The sequence below is a fragment of the Chrysochloris asiatica genome, unplaced genomic scaffold (assembly GCF_000296735.1).
Source record: "Chrysochloris asiatica unplaced genomic scaffold, ChrAsi1.0 scaffold00333, whole genome shotgun sequence".
Classification (NCBI taxonomy): domain Eukaryota; kingdom Metazoa; phylum Chordata; class Mammalia; order Afrosoricida; family Chrysochloridae; genus Chrysochloris; species Chrysochloris asiatica.
This window is the reverse complement of record NW_006408851.1, coordinates 1,019,600-1,033,048: the sequence shown is the minus strand read 5'-3', so window position 1 is coordinate 1,033,048 and position 13,449 is coordinate 1,019,600. Positions and strand designations below refer to the sequence as shown.

Sequence of the window (13,449 nt, the reverse complement as noted above, 5' to 3'; positions counted from 1 at the left end):
GTTTTAACGTTTCATGGGTTGGGAAACCCAGACAGCTCTGCTTCGTCTGCAAGCACCCGAAACCCAGTGTAGCAGGGCTTTTCTGGGTGCCTCCTATAGGGCTTCACTCAAATGACCAGGACCTTGCCAGCTGGAATACCAAGAAGGTGGAGGGAACTCTACTTGCCCCTCAGTCCATGGTTGTGAGTGACATCCTTAGTTCTCCTAAATGTCCCCTGCAAAATTATAGGTCCAGAATTAGCAAGAATTTGCATATACATACCCTTGTAGTTCCCAGTGACAAGCTTTGAGTGCTAAGGAGCCTTTTTTTAGAGTGGCTGTTGCCTCACCATCCAAGCACATGATCTGTGGACCTCCATGAAGTGGATATAGACCAGTCAGTAGCAAAGATTTTGCACTAAAAGCTTCTTGAAAATATGTCCAGCTATTGAAACTTGAATGAGCCTACTGCTAGAGTAGATGCTGACTAACCCTATACCATTTCTGAGACTAAATTTTACAGGAGTGGAAGGCCTCATCTCTCCCCCAAAGTGATTAAGTAGGTTTGAACTGCTGATTGCACGCAGTTAGGTGCCCAATGCCTAATCCACAGAACCACCAGGGCTCTTTAAGACAAAGTTTCTCTTAATGTGCTTTAAGTTGGTTCTGACTCAGCAACCTTGCATAGCATTTCTGAGACTAAATTTAAGGGAACAGAAAGCCTCATCTTTTTCCCACAGAGACATAAAACTGCTGACCTTGCATGCCCAATATGCTGTTCCTAGGGAGTATATTCAAGTTTCATATAAGACTAAGGGGCTCCAACTAATGAAAACACGAGGCCAAAAAGCCAGGAAAATCCGACCTTTATTTCTTAAATACTGTGAAGGAAAAGGGAAAAACGGTCCCCTGGTAAGGCAGGGCCACAGAGCAAAGAGTTAGGGGTCGTCGGCAAAGGCCCGATGGGCATTGGGGAAACGCTGGGGGCTGTAGTTGGGGTCTTCCTGCAGTCGCTTTTGTATATCGGACCGGAGCTAGAGAAAGAGAGCACACAAGTTGGAGGAGCACTGGCTGAGACTCTGATCCCAGCAAGTACACAAGGCCATCCCTCAGGAGCTAACACTTCCCCACCAGCCACAGGCTGTCAAAAGCCCAATAGGCCTTCCCAATACCACTAGGAAAAAGAAGTGGTACCCCCAGACGAACCAGTTGATCTAAAGGAATGGGGAGAAGGGACCCTAGCCCAACCCCTCCCACTAGACCATCCCTATTCTGCTTCAAGATGGGGGCACCTGCTGCCTGTAGCTCTCCTGAACCTCTGGTGCCTCCAGGTCCCGGCTCAGGCTCTCGGGGCTCGTCAGGGGCCGAGCTCCGGCTGCCTTAGCTGCCCGGCTCACGGCCTCTGAGAGAAGCAGCTGGGGGCCCTCACCCTGCATCGTCTGGGGGACAGGAGGTTGGGGAGGGAAAAGAGGATCAACGTCAGATCCAATGCCACCACCCAGCTCACCCTTTCCATGAGTCAATCAAAGGGAAGTAATCCACAGGTGGGAGTGACAACAGTGTAATGCCTTCCTAATTCTTTTTGGCTCTAGCCAAAATGTGCTAAACTTGCTTTTCAAAATAAAGAGGGACAGGATGGGCCAAGCCATCCAGGATTCAAGGCTTGCTAATCCACCACATGAGAACCCTTCCTTAAGGAAAATGGGCCAGTCACCTGTTGATTAGGAAGCTGAGGGACTAAGGACTATTAGAAACAAACTCAGGTAAAGTCCTGTGTGGTTACAGAAGAACCAGAAACAATTATGAGTCCCATGGTGTCCTCATCAATGAGAGGGAACGGAATGAGAAAGCATTCCTTCCAGCTCTGACCAGTTTTAAGTTAAATCCAGGCATGACGGGAAATTCTGGATAAAGAGGAATCCTAAGGGAAAAGGCAAACCAACCTTGCGTCTCTTGGCAGGCATACCGCTGAGGTAGGCATCACTCAGGGGGGGCTGCGGTTTCACCTTCCGTTGGCTCTGAATGTCCTGCTGGATTATAGGAACCCATTCCTGGGGAGGAAAATAAGTGGAGAAAGTAGTGATTCCTACAACTCTCAGCTGCCTTAGTCCACCAGGTCACCTCTTGACACTTACTGGAGGAACTGCCGCTGCCCAAGGTTCTGTTTCAGCTGATGCGCCATCCTGCTCATCTCGGGAGCCCCCTTCAGGAGCAGGGGGTGGACCTCGGGACATGGCCTCTTCAGCTGTTGTTCCTGGGGCTGGAGAAGCATTCTCCCGCTGGAAGTCAGAAAGCAGGAAATCTAAGCTTCAGCATTCTCGGCCTCCACTTATCCTCTATCCTCTCCTAGCCCTCCCCATTATCCATACAACCTTTCCCTGGTACCTGGGGCTCAGGAGTTGTTCTCTCTGCTCCCTGAACTTCCATGGGCTCCTCAGGAAGTGCCTGTGGAATTAAACAGAAACCAATACAAAAGGCCTTCTCAGATCTCTCTAGTTCCCTCAAGTCTCTAGAACCCATTATGCCTTAGGGCTCTTACCTGTGGGGGGTCATCAACCCTTCGAATGTATCTGAGGATGGCGTCGGGGCCTACAGGCATGTGCTCTAGTACCACTTGAAGCCGAAGTCCCATCATAGTGGTCAACCAGCTCACCAAGGACGGATTCACACCACGAGACATGCGGCGCTGAGGGAAAGCACACAGGCCAGCCCCATAAACAAAACCCCAACCAGCCTCTGAAAGCTACATCCAGGGTACAAGGTGACACTTTAGAGAAGAAACATGACAACTACAGGACACTGAATAGAAACATGGAGACACAGAAGACTGGGAAGCAGGGCTGGGTGATGCTTACGATTCGGCCATTAATAACAGCAGCAAGCTCCATCTGCTGTCCCCCCAAACAGTGCAGGTTCAGGGCCAGGCATTCAAACAGGCCCTGATTACACAATTCCAGCAACCGGGCTCCAAATCCACTGTCTGTGGACAAAACCAACAGAGGAAATGAATGCTGGCCCCTGGAAGTCCTATCCCTCCAACACTCTGCACACACCTGGGCCCAGCATCCCTGACCTGTGCAGTGCAGTACATGGGCAGCAATGCTATTGAACTGTTCTTGAAGAAATTCTAGGTTTGTCCGGATGATATCCACACCTGGCTGAACCTGTACCAAAGACTGACAGACAAGACACACAGATCCTAAAATCAGGACCACTGAGAAATGACGAGTTGAGGAGGGAGCAAGATAAACCAGCTACCCTGGGAAGATCACAAGATTAAGTAGAAGGGGAACGAACTACTCACAAAACTCTCCCGCACGTATTCTTCTAGCCCAGTGATCAATGTGTGGGTTGCCGTCTATCAGGGGAACAACATAAGTTTAGTCCCAAGCACCAGTCTTCAAGACACTTCCCTGCTGTCACCCCCATGGTTTAGGTGGGAGAATGGGAGCGGGGGAGTCACAGCTTTAGCTGACAAGAGATGATCAGAGTCAAGATTAAGGAAGAAAAAGGGCTCTGGGGCCTGGGGTCTTCATTTACCCGGATGTTACCAGGTGTGGGTTCCTGGCCGCCCAGATAGTGCTGGTGGAAGAAGGATCGCAGCTGGGGTTGGAGCCGCTGCAATGGTTGGAAATGCCCGTGGAGAAGCATTACCACATCCACCATGGAGAAGTTCTGGCACAAGAGAGAGAGCAAAGCCCCAAAGAATCCTGGGGGAAGGGGCAAAAGTCAGAAACAGTCTTTATCACCTGACCTGCCCACCTTGGGAACACCCCTTAGGCAAAGGCCAGCTAGTCTTCTGGTTGCCCCTTCCTGAAGAAGACCAAGGCATGCCCTTTTTGCTCACCGAGGGCCCCATCAGCCCCAGGTTCAAAGATGTTGCTGGATCCACTGAGGCGTTGTATGAAGGCAGCGATACTCTCACTGCTGCCGGCCCGAGCTCCCAAGGAGCCCAGCAGGGAGCTCAGCACACCCTGCACCACCGAGGTAAAAAACTCCGGTGGCAGACTCTCAGGACCCAGGCCTCCAGGACTCCCTGCACCTCCAGAAGGGGACCCTGGAGGGGGTGTGGCCTGCTGATCAGGGACAGGGGGTGGCGGTGGGGGGGGTGGAGGGGGTGGAGGGGCCGTCTGTGTTGCCTGGCAAACAGAGAAACAATAAAGAACAGAAGATGAGGTGAGAATGGGGACAAGGACACAAAATGGCATCAGGAGGGTATACACCAACAGGTGTCTGGGAAGGTGGGAGTTATTTGGTCTTTGAACAGGGTCCAATGGGAGGATTAGGCTGAACAATTCTCCCTTCTGAAGGTTAGATCACAAAGCAGGGACACTAATCACGGTTCTCTAAATCTCACTTCCTCATCTTTAAATTGAGGACTCAGTCAATGGATTCCCAGGGTTGCATCCCACTCTGGAACGCCGCCAGGGGGCTGTAGTACAGTAGATTAATAACAGTAACAAGGTATTTCAGCCTGATTGGACTGAGGAGAGAGAAGGTGAGGTAAGTAAGTTAATATGGGTATACTCACCTGCAAGAAATCAGTCATGCCCTGGAGGAAGGCAGGGACACCAGGCATGGCCACGGTGATGGTGGGGGAAGCCATACCAGGCCCTCCAGCCCCTGGTCCTCCTGGGCCCAGGAGGTTCCCCAGAAGCTGAGAGATCTGAAGATCGGCCGTGGAAGGCTGAGGGGGAGGAGGCTGGGCAGGCCCCCCAGGAGCAGGACCAGCGGTGGTCGCTGTGTTGGTGGTGCCAGCACTGGCTGAAGCAGTGGCAGGGGCTGGAGGTGGAGCCATTCCTGGAGTCCCTTGAGCTGTAGGGACCAATGGGAGAAAACTGAAATCTGAAGAAACAACACTACAGCAAGTCTTACTATGGTCTTTCCAACAGGAAAGGGAAAATACAGACAGAACCTAAGAGTACCGGTGAGCAAGTGAGAGAAGAAGTGTCAAAACTTCAATGGCGTGGAAACTGCCTAAGTTTGAGGTGGAGAAGAATGAGACTCACCCACAAGGACAGGCTGCATAAGAAGCTGACCCACAAGGCCGCTCACCATCTGGGCCAAAGAAGCATTGGTGCCCAACCCAGTGCCCTGCTGGGAAGAGAGGAGGCAAACATTTAGTCATGCTCTTGCTATCCACTACATAGGATTCTCTCCCAGACTCTTCCTCACTGAAACTCTCACCCAGCTACTCACCAGAGCCCCAGATACCGGGGGTCCCCCAGGATGGGAAGGGCGAGCCTGCGGAGGCGTGGGCCGGGCAATCACCACCCGGGTAGGAGCCGATGGAAAGCCTGGCACCTGCTGTCCTATGGATGACAAAAGGGAGAGACCAAAGAGGGCTGAGAGCCGGGCCCTTGCCCGCCAGCCAGCAGCCCCCACCACCTTGGACCAGACCCCACCTCCCCAGCCTCCCCCTCAGGTCATTACCTGTGGCCGCGGAGGCAACAGCTGCCACCATGGCCTGATGAGTGATCTGGTGGGCGACGGCGTGCATGAACTCAGGGGGCAGGGAGGGCAGCTGGATGAGGGTGGAGCCTGAGGGGCGGGTCTGATGTAGCCTTGAACCTGGACCCCCTTCAACCACCCACTTGGCCCTGCCCCTTCTCTAGCCAGAGCTCAGCCTGCTCTGATGCCCTCTTACCAAGAGTTTGTCCATGACCAGGGGGTCCTAGAGGGCCAGTGGGAGCACTCGGAACTCCACCAGGCTGTGTGCCAGAATCTGGACAAGGAGACGGAGAGAAGCTTGAGACGAGCTAGGAATCCTTCTGAGATCACTCATCCTCCAAGTCCCACTCCCTGACAAGAAAGCCTACCTTTCCCTCTCCCTCTCATCAAGCAAACACATCTCCAAGGAAAAGGCAGGTCTCCCCTGTCCCTCTACCTACGCATACAAACACATGCTGTGGTGCCTAGGCTACCACCAGATCTCTGTCCCTCCCCAATCCAGTCAGCTCAGTCTCACCTCACAGCACCAGCTTCACCCACCCTCTTGTGATTCTTCCCATCCAGATCCAACTCACCCTGAATGTTCATGTGCATCATGACCACGGGTTCCACGCTCTGGTGGGAAATGCGGATGACCCTCGGGTGGCTGGCGGCTGGCGGGGGAGCTGGCCCCGGGGGGGGTGCCCCCTCAGTTGAGGACTCGACAGTGGTAGAAGAGGGAGTAAGCGACGAGGCCTGCCCAGGACCAGGGGGGGGCACCTCCGCATTGGCAGTTGTGGGGGGCCGAGTTCCATTTCCTGTCATGGTCACAGTGGTCCCCACATTGATCTGGAAGAGACAGAAAGTGAGAAAAACTTACAAACCTGACTTAGAAGACCTCATGATACACCTTTGAATAGTTCCCCAAGCTTTCTCACTGGTTCCTAAGTTTCCTCCAGTTTTCACATCCTTCAAACCTAAAAGCTCCCTGGGTCACCCTAGCAACTACCCTTCCCTGCCTCTGCAGCCATGCTCCCCACCTACCTGGATGGGAATGGCCGCCTGCTGCAGCACCATGGGGGTGGTGTAGTGGGACATGGGCCGGACCACGTGCAGATGTCGTGGGGGTGCACAGGCCAGGTTGCAGCGCAGGTCAGACAATGCCACAAAGGTGTTGCCCAGCAGCCGCAGGCTCTCCCCTACCAGGTTGATCAAGCGCTGGTCCTCCTCACGGCCCTCATGCTGTACAGTGCCCAACACAGAGACAGTCATGTCAGGCAGGCACTCACCTCACCCAAAAAAGGGCAGTGTCTTCTGGTGAGGCCATGCCTCTAGTCCTTCTGTTATATGTTTGAGAACGTCTGCTGAGACCTACTCTTTGAAAGTAAGTTATGTTTTATATGCATAGAGTTTCCTATTAAACCCTAAAGAAAATTAGAAAGCTGACACTCACTAATACCCCTTACTTCAACTCCCTAATTTACTTGGGGGTATGAGTACAAGGATCGCCTTCCTTGTAAGGGAAAGAAACGACTGACTTACATATCTATAGGACAACCAGATGATGACTTTGGGGGTCAGAGGGATGTGGATATGGGTGTTTTCTGCATCCCAGCCAGTTCTGTTCAGGGAGGTTCAGGGGTGAAGACTTCGGTGGACTCACATTGTTATTATAGTCCGTGGTAGCAGCAGCACCCAGAACCTCGTAATAGCGCTGCAGGAAGGGTTGGAGGCGGCTCTCCAGCCGCTGCAGTTCCTGAAGCACCTCGACGTACTCCGCAGGAGAAGGATGGCTGGAGGCAATCCCAAAATGCAGTGAGCCAAGGCTTTCCTTGGGCTCCCAGCCTCACTGTCTACAGGGACCACATCTGCCCTGTCTCTCCTTGGCCTCTCAACCAACCCCTTCCTGGATTAATAAGAGTTTCTGGGCTTCACCCTCTAATCCCACATATGTGAAGATGGGGAGAGGTAAAGGAACTATGCCACTTTTCCCACTGCGCACTCCTCCTATACCTACAAGAGTAAGAGACTAATTCTGATTAGCAGAGATGACATCCATGTGAACTGTGTGCGGGGGGGGGAGACTAGACCAGGTTTAGGTGGCAGCATTAGGATTCCCTTGCCCCCAGGAGAGCAGCATCTCTGCTCAGCTGCCAATCCTATCCAATTCACCTACACCCAGAGCCCTCCCTAGCTCTCACAGCTGACCACAGGTAAATCCTCCAGAAAACCCTTCCCTAGAGCCTATACTTCATTTAGGGCCCCTTCTCCCACTGCACTCTGGGTGCCCTCTTGTTTCTCACTTGGGTGCATTTGGCTCTGCAGCAGGTGTTGGTCCTGCAGGGGCTGGACCAGGAGTGAGTTCTGGACTCTGAGCTGGGGCATGCTCCTCTATTTCTTCTGCCTCCATAGGCTCCCGAGGAAGGGCTGCACTTTCAGTGGGTTCTGATGACTGAGAGTTCAAGGCTACTGGCTCCGTGGCAGCAGCTGGCATCTGTGGGGGCGGCTGACTGTGCTGGGCTTGGGGCCCCCCTCGACACTGAAAGTGGGAAAAGAGTCGGGATGAGACCAAAGCAAAGCATTCCTCAGATCCAAAGAAACTGACTGGCGAACATGCTCTAACGGGCTGCTTGAAGGCAGGACTTTGTGTCTACATCTTTTGACTCCTCAGCTACTGATAAAAGAAGTGTTTGTTGTTGTTGTTGTTAAGTGCCATCAAGTCAGTTCTGACCCATAGTGACCCTGTCTAGGGTTTCTGAGGAGTAGCTGGTGAGCATGAACTGCCGACTTTGCAGTTCGGCGCATTAACCCACAGCACACCAGGACTGCAAGGGTAATATAAGTATCTGTAATAACTGCAAAGACATTACTAAAAAAGTAGTAACTGATTTCATCTCCACAAAATAAGAGAGAGAAAAAGGCAACAAGTTGTAATTAAATAAGAACTAATGAAGTTTAGGATGTCCCAATGTTTAAATACAATTAAAAAAATTTTAAGGGTGGAATCCTTTTTTAATGGAAAAGGAAAAATGCCTTAAGAACTATCTGAAAAGTCTGAAACAAACTTCCCAGACAGTAGGCACAAGAACCTTGGTTTGGCAGGGACTAAATGGTTTCACAAAGATACTTTTCCTGCTATAAAAATGAAGACTGTGGACAAAGACCAGATTAGGAAAGCAGAATCCTATAAACATAGCTAGCCATGCCCCCACATCCAGGCTGAAAGAAAGGAGTACAGAGAAAAACAGATCCTAGCCAATGCTATCCACTTACCTCCATCCGGGACAGTAAGGTCTGTATATCCCTGATCATATGCTGAGCCATCACGAGACGGACCCGGGGCTCACTCTGTGGTAAGAAGAGGGGTGATCAGGACAGGCTTGAGATGTAGCCATGAGCGCCACCGCTTACTAACCCAGGGCCCAGTCATTTCCCCAGCCAAGTTTCATCCCACCTCAAGGCCTCGTTCTCCCAGATCCCCTTCCCTGACCCTCCCAGGCCCCATGATACCTGAATTGGGGCCTGTTCCATGTTGATGTGAACATCCACAGCAGAGCCGTCACTCTGGGAAAGGGTAAGGGAAGTTGCTCTGGGAGAAGCCAAATACTAAGGCCCCCACATTTCCAATTAATTCTCTGGGGCCCTACCCATTGCCCCCTCACAGACTGAGGCCAATAGCGACCAGAGAGTCCTCCAAACCCAATCTACAGACTAAGACACCTGTCTTACGAGATCCCTGCTACCACAACCAAAGCTACCCTTACCCACAAAAACCCTCCTACGTGGAACACAAGCTTACAGGAAGATTGAAGGTTCCAACCATGACATAGCTGTTGGCATTCCGGTCATGAACAGAGGCCCCAGGACCCCGAGTACCAGGTGGGGGTCCCCCACCATGGGTAGATGAGGGAGATCCTGTCCCAGAAGACGTCCCAGAAGAAGGGAGCTGAGTCTGAGGAGGAGCACGTTCCACCAGATGGATAACCTTTCCTCCAACATCTGCAGGAGGTAAAAAAAAAAAGACACATACCAAAACATTGTATGAGCTGGTAAACCCATCCCTCATCATCAGCTCATCCCTCTGCACAACAGCCTCTGAACTGCTACCCCCACCCCCTTACTGTATTCCTGGAGCTTCTTATCATCCTGCAGAACACGCCCCTGGTAGATGAGTCTTTGTTTCTCAGAGGGGATGCTGACAGAGGCAGCAATGTGCTCCTTAAACTCCTTTACATTCATCTGAAGGAAAAATGGAGGAAGGAGAAAAAAGAGTGACAAATGATACATGGGATGAGGGATAAAAATGATCATAAAATCACTACTCAACTATGAGATAGTGATCATGCAAATCTTTGAAAAAACACCTATAAAAATACAAACAATAGATTTAGGAAAACTCAGATTTTAGGCCCAGAAGAGAACTGTTGCTGTTAAGTGCCCCGTATAGTTCATTCCTGTATAGGGTTTCTGTGGAGTAGCTGAGTTTGAACTGCCAACCTCATGTTTAGCAGTCAAGTGGTTATCCTACAGCGCCACACCAGGAGTTCAAGAGGCAACAGTGGTCGGAATAAACCAGGAATTGAATCCAACCTGGACCTCCTGCATGACAGGCGAGAATTCTACCACTGAAACCACCTATGCACTAGAAAATAATTACATAGCTGAAAATCAAAAAAACCAACTATTCCTTTCTCTTCTATGCTTGGCTCCTGGGAGAATCGGTATGTAAATGTGTGTCAAGGGAACATAATACTAGAGGAAAAAACCCTCCCAAACATGAAATGATACCAGGAATTTATTTACCATAGACAACCTTGTAATCTCAAAATTAAGAAAAATGACAAGGAAGACAGGTGAGAAATCTGGTTGAGGGAAGATCCAACCAAGAAAAGAGTACAAAACAGAAAACATTTTTCGTAACTAAACATCTGACACTTAGGAAATACCAAAGGATTCACATCCACCAGGAATTGAATTACATACACAAAAGCCTACAGCGGTTTTCTTTAATACATGTAGCACCATGCTTTAAAACCCATGAACCAACTTGCTCACAATTTTGTCTACAAGTACCACCGGAGAAAAGCTCACTACATATCTATATTAAACTCAGAAATTAAAATGATGCCACATTAGTAATTCCACTCAGTAGTCTATTTGGGCTCTACTTCCTGCGTGAGATCTACCCTTAAAAACATGGTACAGAACTAGCAATTTTTAATCTTTTAAGACATTTTGTGTTTGGGGTCTGTGTGTTCTGTATCCCTACCCAAAGGCAGGAGCTATATGTCATTTTCCTACAATGGTAGGAAACAGATTGCTCCTTGCTCAGTTAGTCCCCTCTACAATGAGTTCTAGAGAGATAGAAAAAAGCAGAAAATCTGCCCTACTCATCAGAAACCATCTTCTCAAGAAGAAACACCAAAAATGATCTTTATAAAGCCTGAACAAGCAAATCAATGACAGAAAATTAGAAGAACCAGAAAATCAGGCTCTTCCCTCAAACTAAGAGCCTATGGAATACAAAACTAATCTGTAACTTCCAAAAATAGTGGCGTCTCACCTGGGCCCCCACAATAAAGGTCCGAGTCTGAGAGTCCAGGGTCTTCACCAGCACCTCCAGGCTGTCAGGCTCCTCCATAGTGGTACCGGTACTATCATTGGGTTCCATGGCAGACAGCTCTCTGGGGAAGAATGAGGGAGGTTCGCTGTCGCCAGGAGCAGATTTCATATGCCCGGAAGCCTCCCCAGCCTGAATCCCCGTCTCAGTATCTAAAAAGTTTCTCCCACACAGGCACAAGCACTCACACCCGCCCCCATCCCCCTTCTGATTCCGGGGCAGAGATAAAGAAACACAAAGGGCAGGGAATCGACGGCATAGGGAGCTGGAGAACGAGAGATGGGAGGGGCTCCACGATGCCAATCACAATAATAGGCGGCCGATCGGATTAAGAAGCAGGAAAGAAAGCACGAGACCGGTGTCAACACCGGTCGCGATAGGGCAAGGGCCCCAGGAGTCCGCAAACCCTGGGACACAGCGAACGGGGGTCGCGCCAGACACTGCGGAGAAAGTGGCTTCGCGCACGCGCGCCACGCCCATCGAACCCGCCTAAGTCACGACAGACGGTAGCCACTCACCGGGGGCGGGACCGGCTAGCTGATTGCCCCCTTCTTCCGCTTTCCTTCGATGATCCAGCAGAGCGGCGCAATCAACACGCAGCTAAACACGCACGCGTGCGCGCGCTTCCACATACACGCATCCACACAAATACACACACACACATATACACACTAATCCGCGGCTCCACCCCTGACTTCCCTACGGTACCGTCACTTCCGGTCTCCTCCAACCTGCCACCGACGGCCACTTCCGTTTCCCCGATCGTTCTTGGGGATCGTAAGGCGGTACTTCCGGCTCCCCCCAGGTTCCCAAGCTTTCCTTTTGTGGGGCACGACGAAAAAGTCCGCAGCCCCCAACGGAGCGAACCCTGGGGGCGATACGGGCCGGGGCCGGCCTAGATGGAGGGAGCCGATCACCCCGAAGAGCCGCCACCGCCGTCGCCCGGGGGAACCGTACTGCGCCTGCGTGGCTTGCACTACGCATGCGTACAACCTAAAGCCCCTCCCCCCGTTCCCTCTCCCCACTTGGTTTTTCTTGCGCGCGCTTGAGCGAGAGGAGATTCAGGTAGCCGCAATAAATGCCTGAAAATAAATTAGCAGGTGGTACTTTACGGCTGCCTCGAAAGAGACTTTGGGCTGTTTCATGGCACTTATATTGAGGACTTGGAACTATTCCGCTCCAAATCTATTTCAAAGTGCTGGCAGGCTGAGGATTTCATGCGGCACTGCCCTAGCCACCTAAAACTGCCCGCCTCTCAGTGTAGCTCTCGCCACGCCCTTCCTTGGTGTCGCCGGATGTAACTTTTCCGCGGGCGGTTGGTAATGACTCGCGGTGAACTGTCGGGTTTGTAGCGTACTAAGAATCGCCGGCGCTCGATTCTACCCCACGGTCGTTTTCGGGGTCCAGGCGCCATGTTCTGCGACTGAGTGGGCACGCCATGCGTATAAGAAACTAAGGCTGCTGCTGCATTTCAGGATTTTTTTCTAAGAAAAGGGGCACTTCCGACGTTGGGAATGATAAGAAAATGGAGTTAGACTGGACCGAAAGACAAAATTCTGACCCAAACGGCTTTTCAAGACCCGGGCTAGGGGAGTTATTGCCCCTCTGTGCCCTTCCTTCAAAGCTAGATTCCCGCGACGTTACAACTCATACAGTTAGACCCGACGGTTTTGGGGTGTTTGCCTCGGAGTACCTTTCCAAAATTCATAGCTTTTATATACCTATGCTCTGGTGAAGAATTGTAATAGGCACCCGTCTTTTTGTTGTTAAGTGATATGGAATGAGTTTTTGAAGAGCTGCTGGTGGGTTTGAACCACTGACTTTACTGTTAACAGGCCAGTGCTTATCCTACAAGCATCACACCAGGACTGAGGACTTAGTTTTTTTGCCAGATAACATATTAAGCTTTACATACTTTCAGCATCTAAGTTAGAGATTACATCTATGAAGGGATTTCAAAAAGTTCTTGGAAAAATGGAATTCAAAGTTAATGTAAATTTGACAGGTTTTTTGAAGCTGTGTTTTGTAGATGAGTACAGTATCAGGCCTGCCAGACTCAGAAGCAAGCATTTATACTTTGCTGCCCTAATAAATTCTGGGTTTTAATATTTACTATAAAAAATTTAAAACATCCCCAAATAGAAGGGTATAATGAATACTCATATATTCATCACCCAAATTATTTTATAAAAAAACAAGCCTGTATGTTGTCAGGAAGCCCCACTTCTTGCTTTAACTCTACCCACTTGACACTATCCAGTTATTGCCTCTTAACAACTTGTTTTCCTACCCCCTAAATCGTTTGAACCACAAGGTTTAAGCTCAGGGACCCCTCCTCAGAAACCCTATACAGGGTGCATTATGTGACAGAACTGACTCGAGGACACGTAACAAAAATTATTTGAGGGAAGTCTTGGTGT

At 50.5% G+C, this 13,449-nt stretch overlaps 1 protein-coding gene across 4 annotated transcripts; it reads right to left on the bottom strand.

Annotated features, from left to right (window-relative positions):
- Window positions 1-827: 827 nt before the first annotated feature.
- On the bottom strand, window positions 828-12,037 carry BAG6 (BCL2-associated athanogene 6). 4 transcript variants are annotated; one of them, XM_006875600.1, is made up of 25 exons: window positions 11,738-12,037; window positions 10,973-11,093; window positions 9,531-9,648; window positions 9,209-9,408; window positions 8,920-8,973; window positions 8,683-8,757; window positions 7,713-7,948; window positions 7,073-7,202; window positions 6,454-6,651; window positions 6,006-6,258; window positions 5,627-5,704; window positions 5,179-5,291; window positions 4,989-5,076; window positions 4,511-4,794; window positions 3,827-4,118; window positions 3,520-3,689; window positions 3,284-3,337; window positions 3,053-3,155; window positions 2,835-2,959; window positions 2,519-2,665; window positions 2,365-2,424; window positions 2,115-2,258; window positions 1,923-2,030; window positions 1,272-1,418; window positions 828-1,013 (listed from the first exon to the last, which is right to left on the bottom strand). In XM_006875600.1, the coding sequence occupies exons 2-25, from the start codon at window positions 11,078-11,080 to the stop codon at window positions 918-920; spliced, it is 3,381 nt and encodes a 1,126-aa protein (XP_006875662.1). In that variant the 5' UTR covers window positions 11,081-11,093; window positions 11,738-12,037; the 3' UTR covers window positions 828-917. The 4 variants fall into 4 exon arrangements, with proteins under 4 accessions (XP_006875662.1, XP_006875661.1, XP_006875664.1 ...); XM_006875599.1 differs by having other exon boundaries at window positions 11,761-12,037; XM_006875602.1 differs by lacking the exon at window positions 1,272-1,418 and having other exon boundaries at window positions 11,761-12,037.
- Between the last annotated feature and the right edge of the window lie 1,412 nt (window positions 12,038-13,449).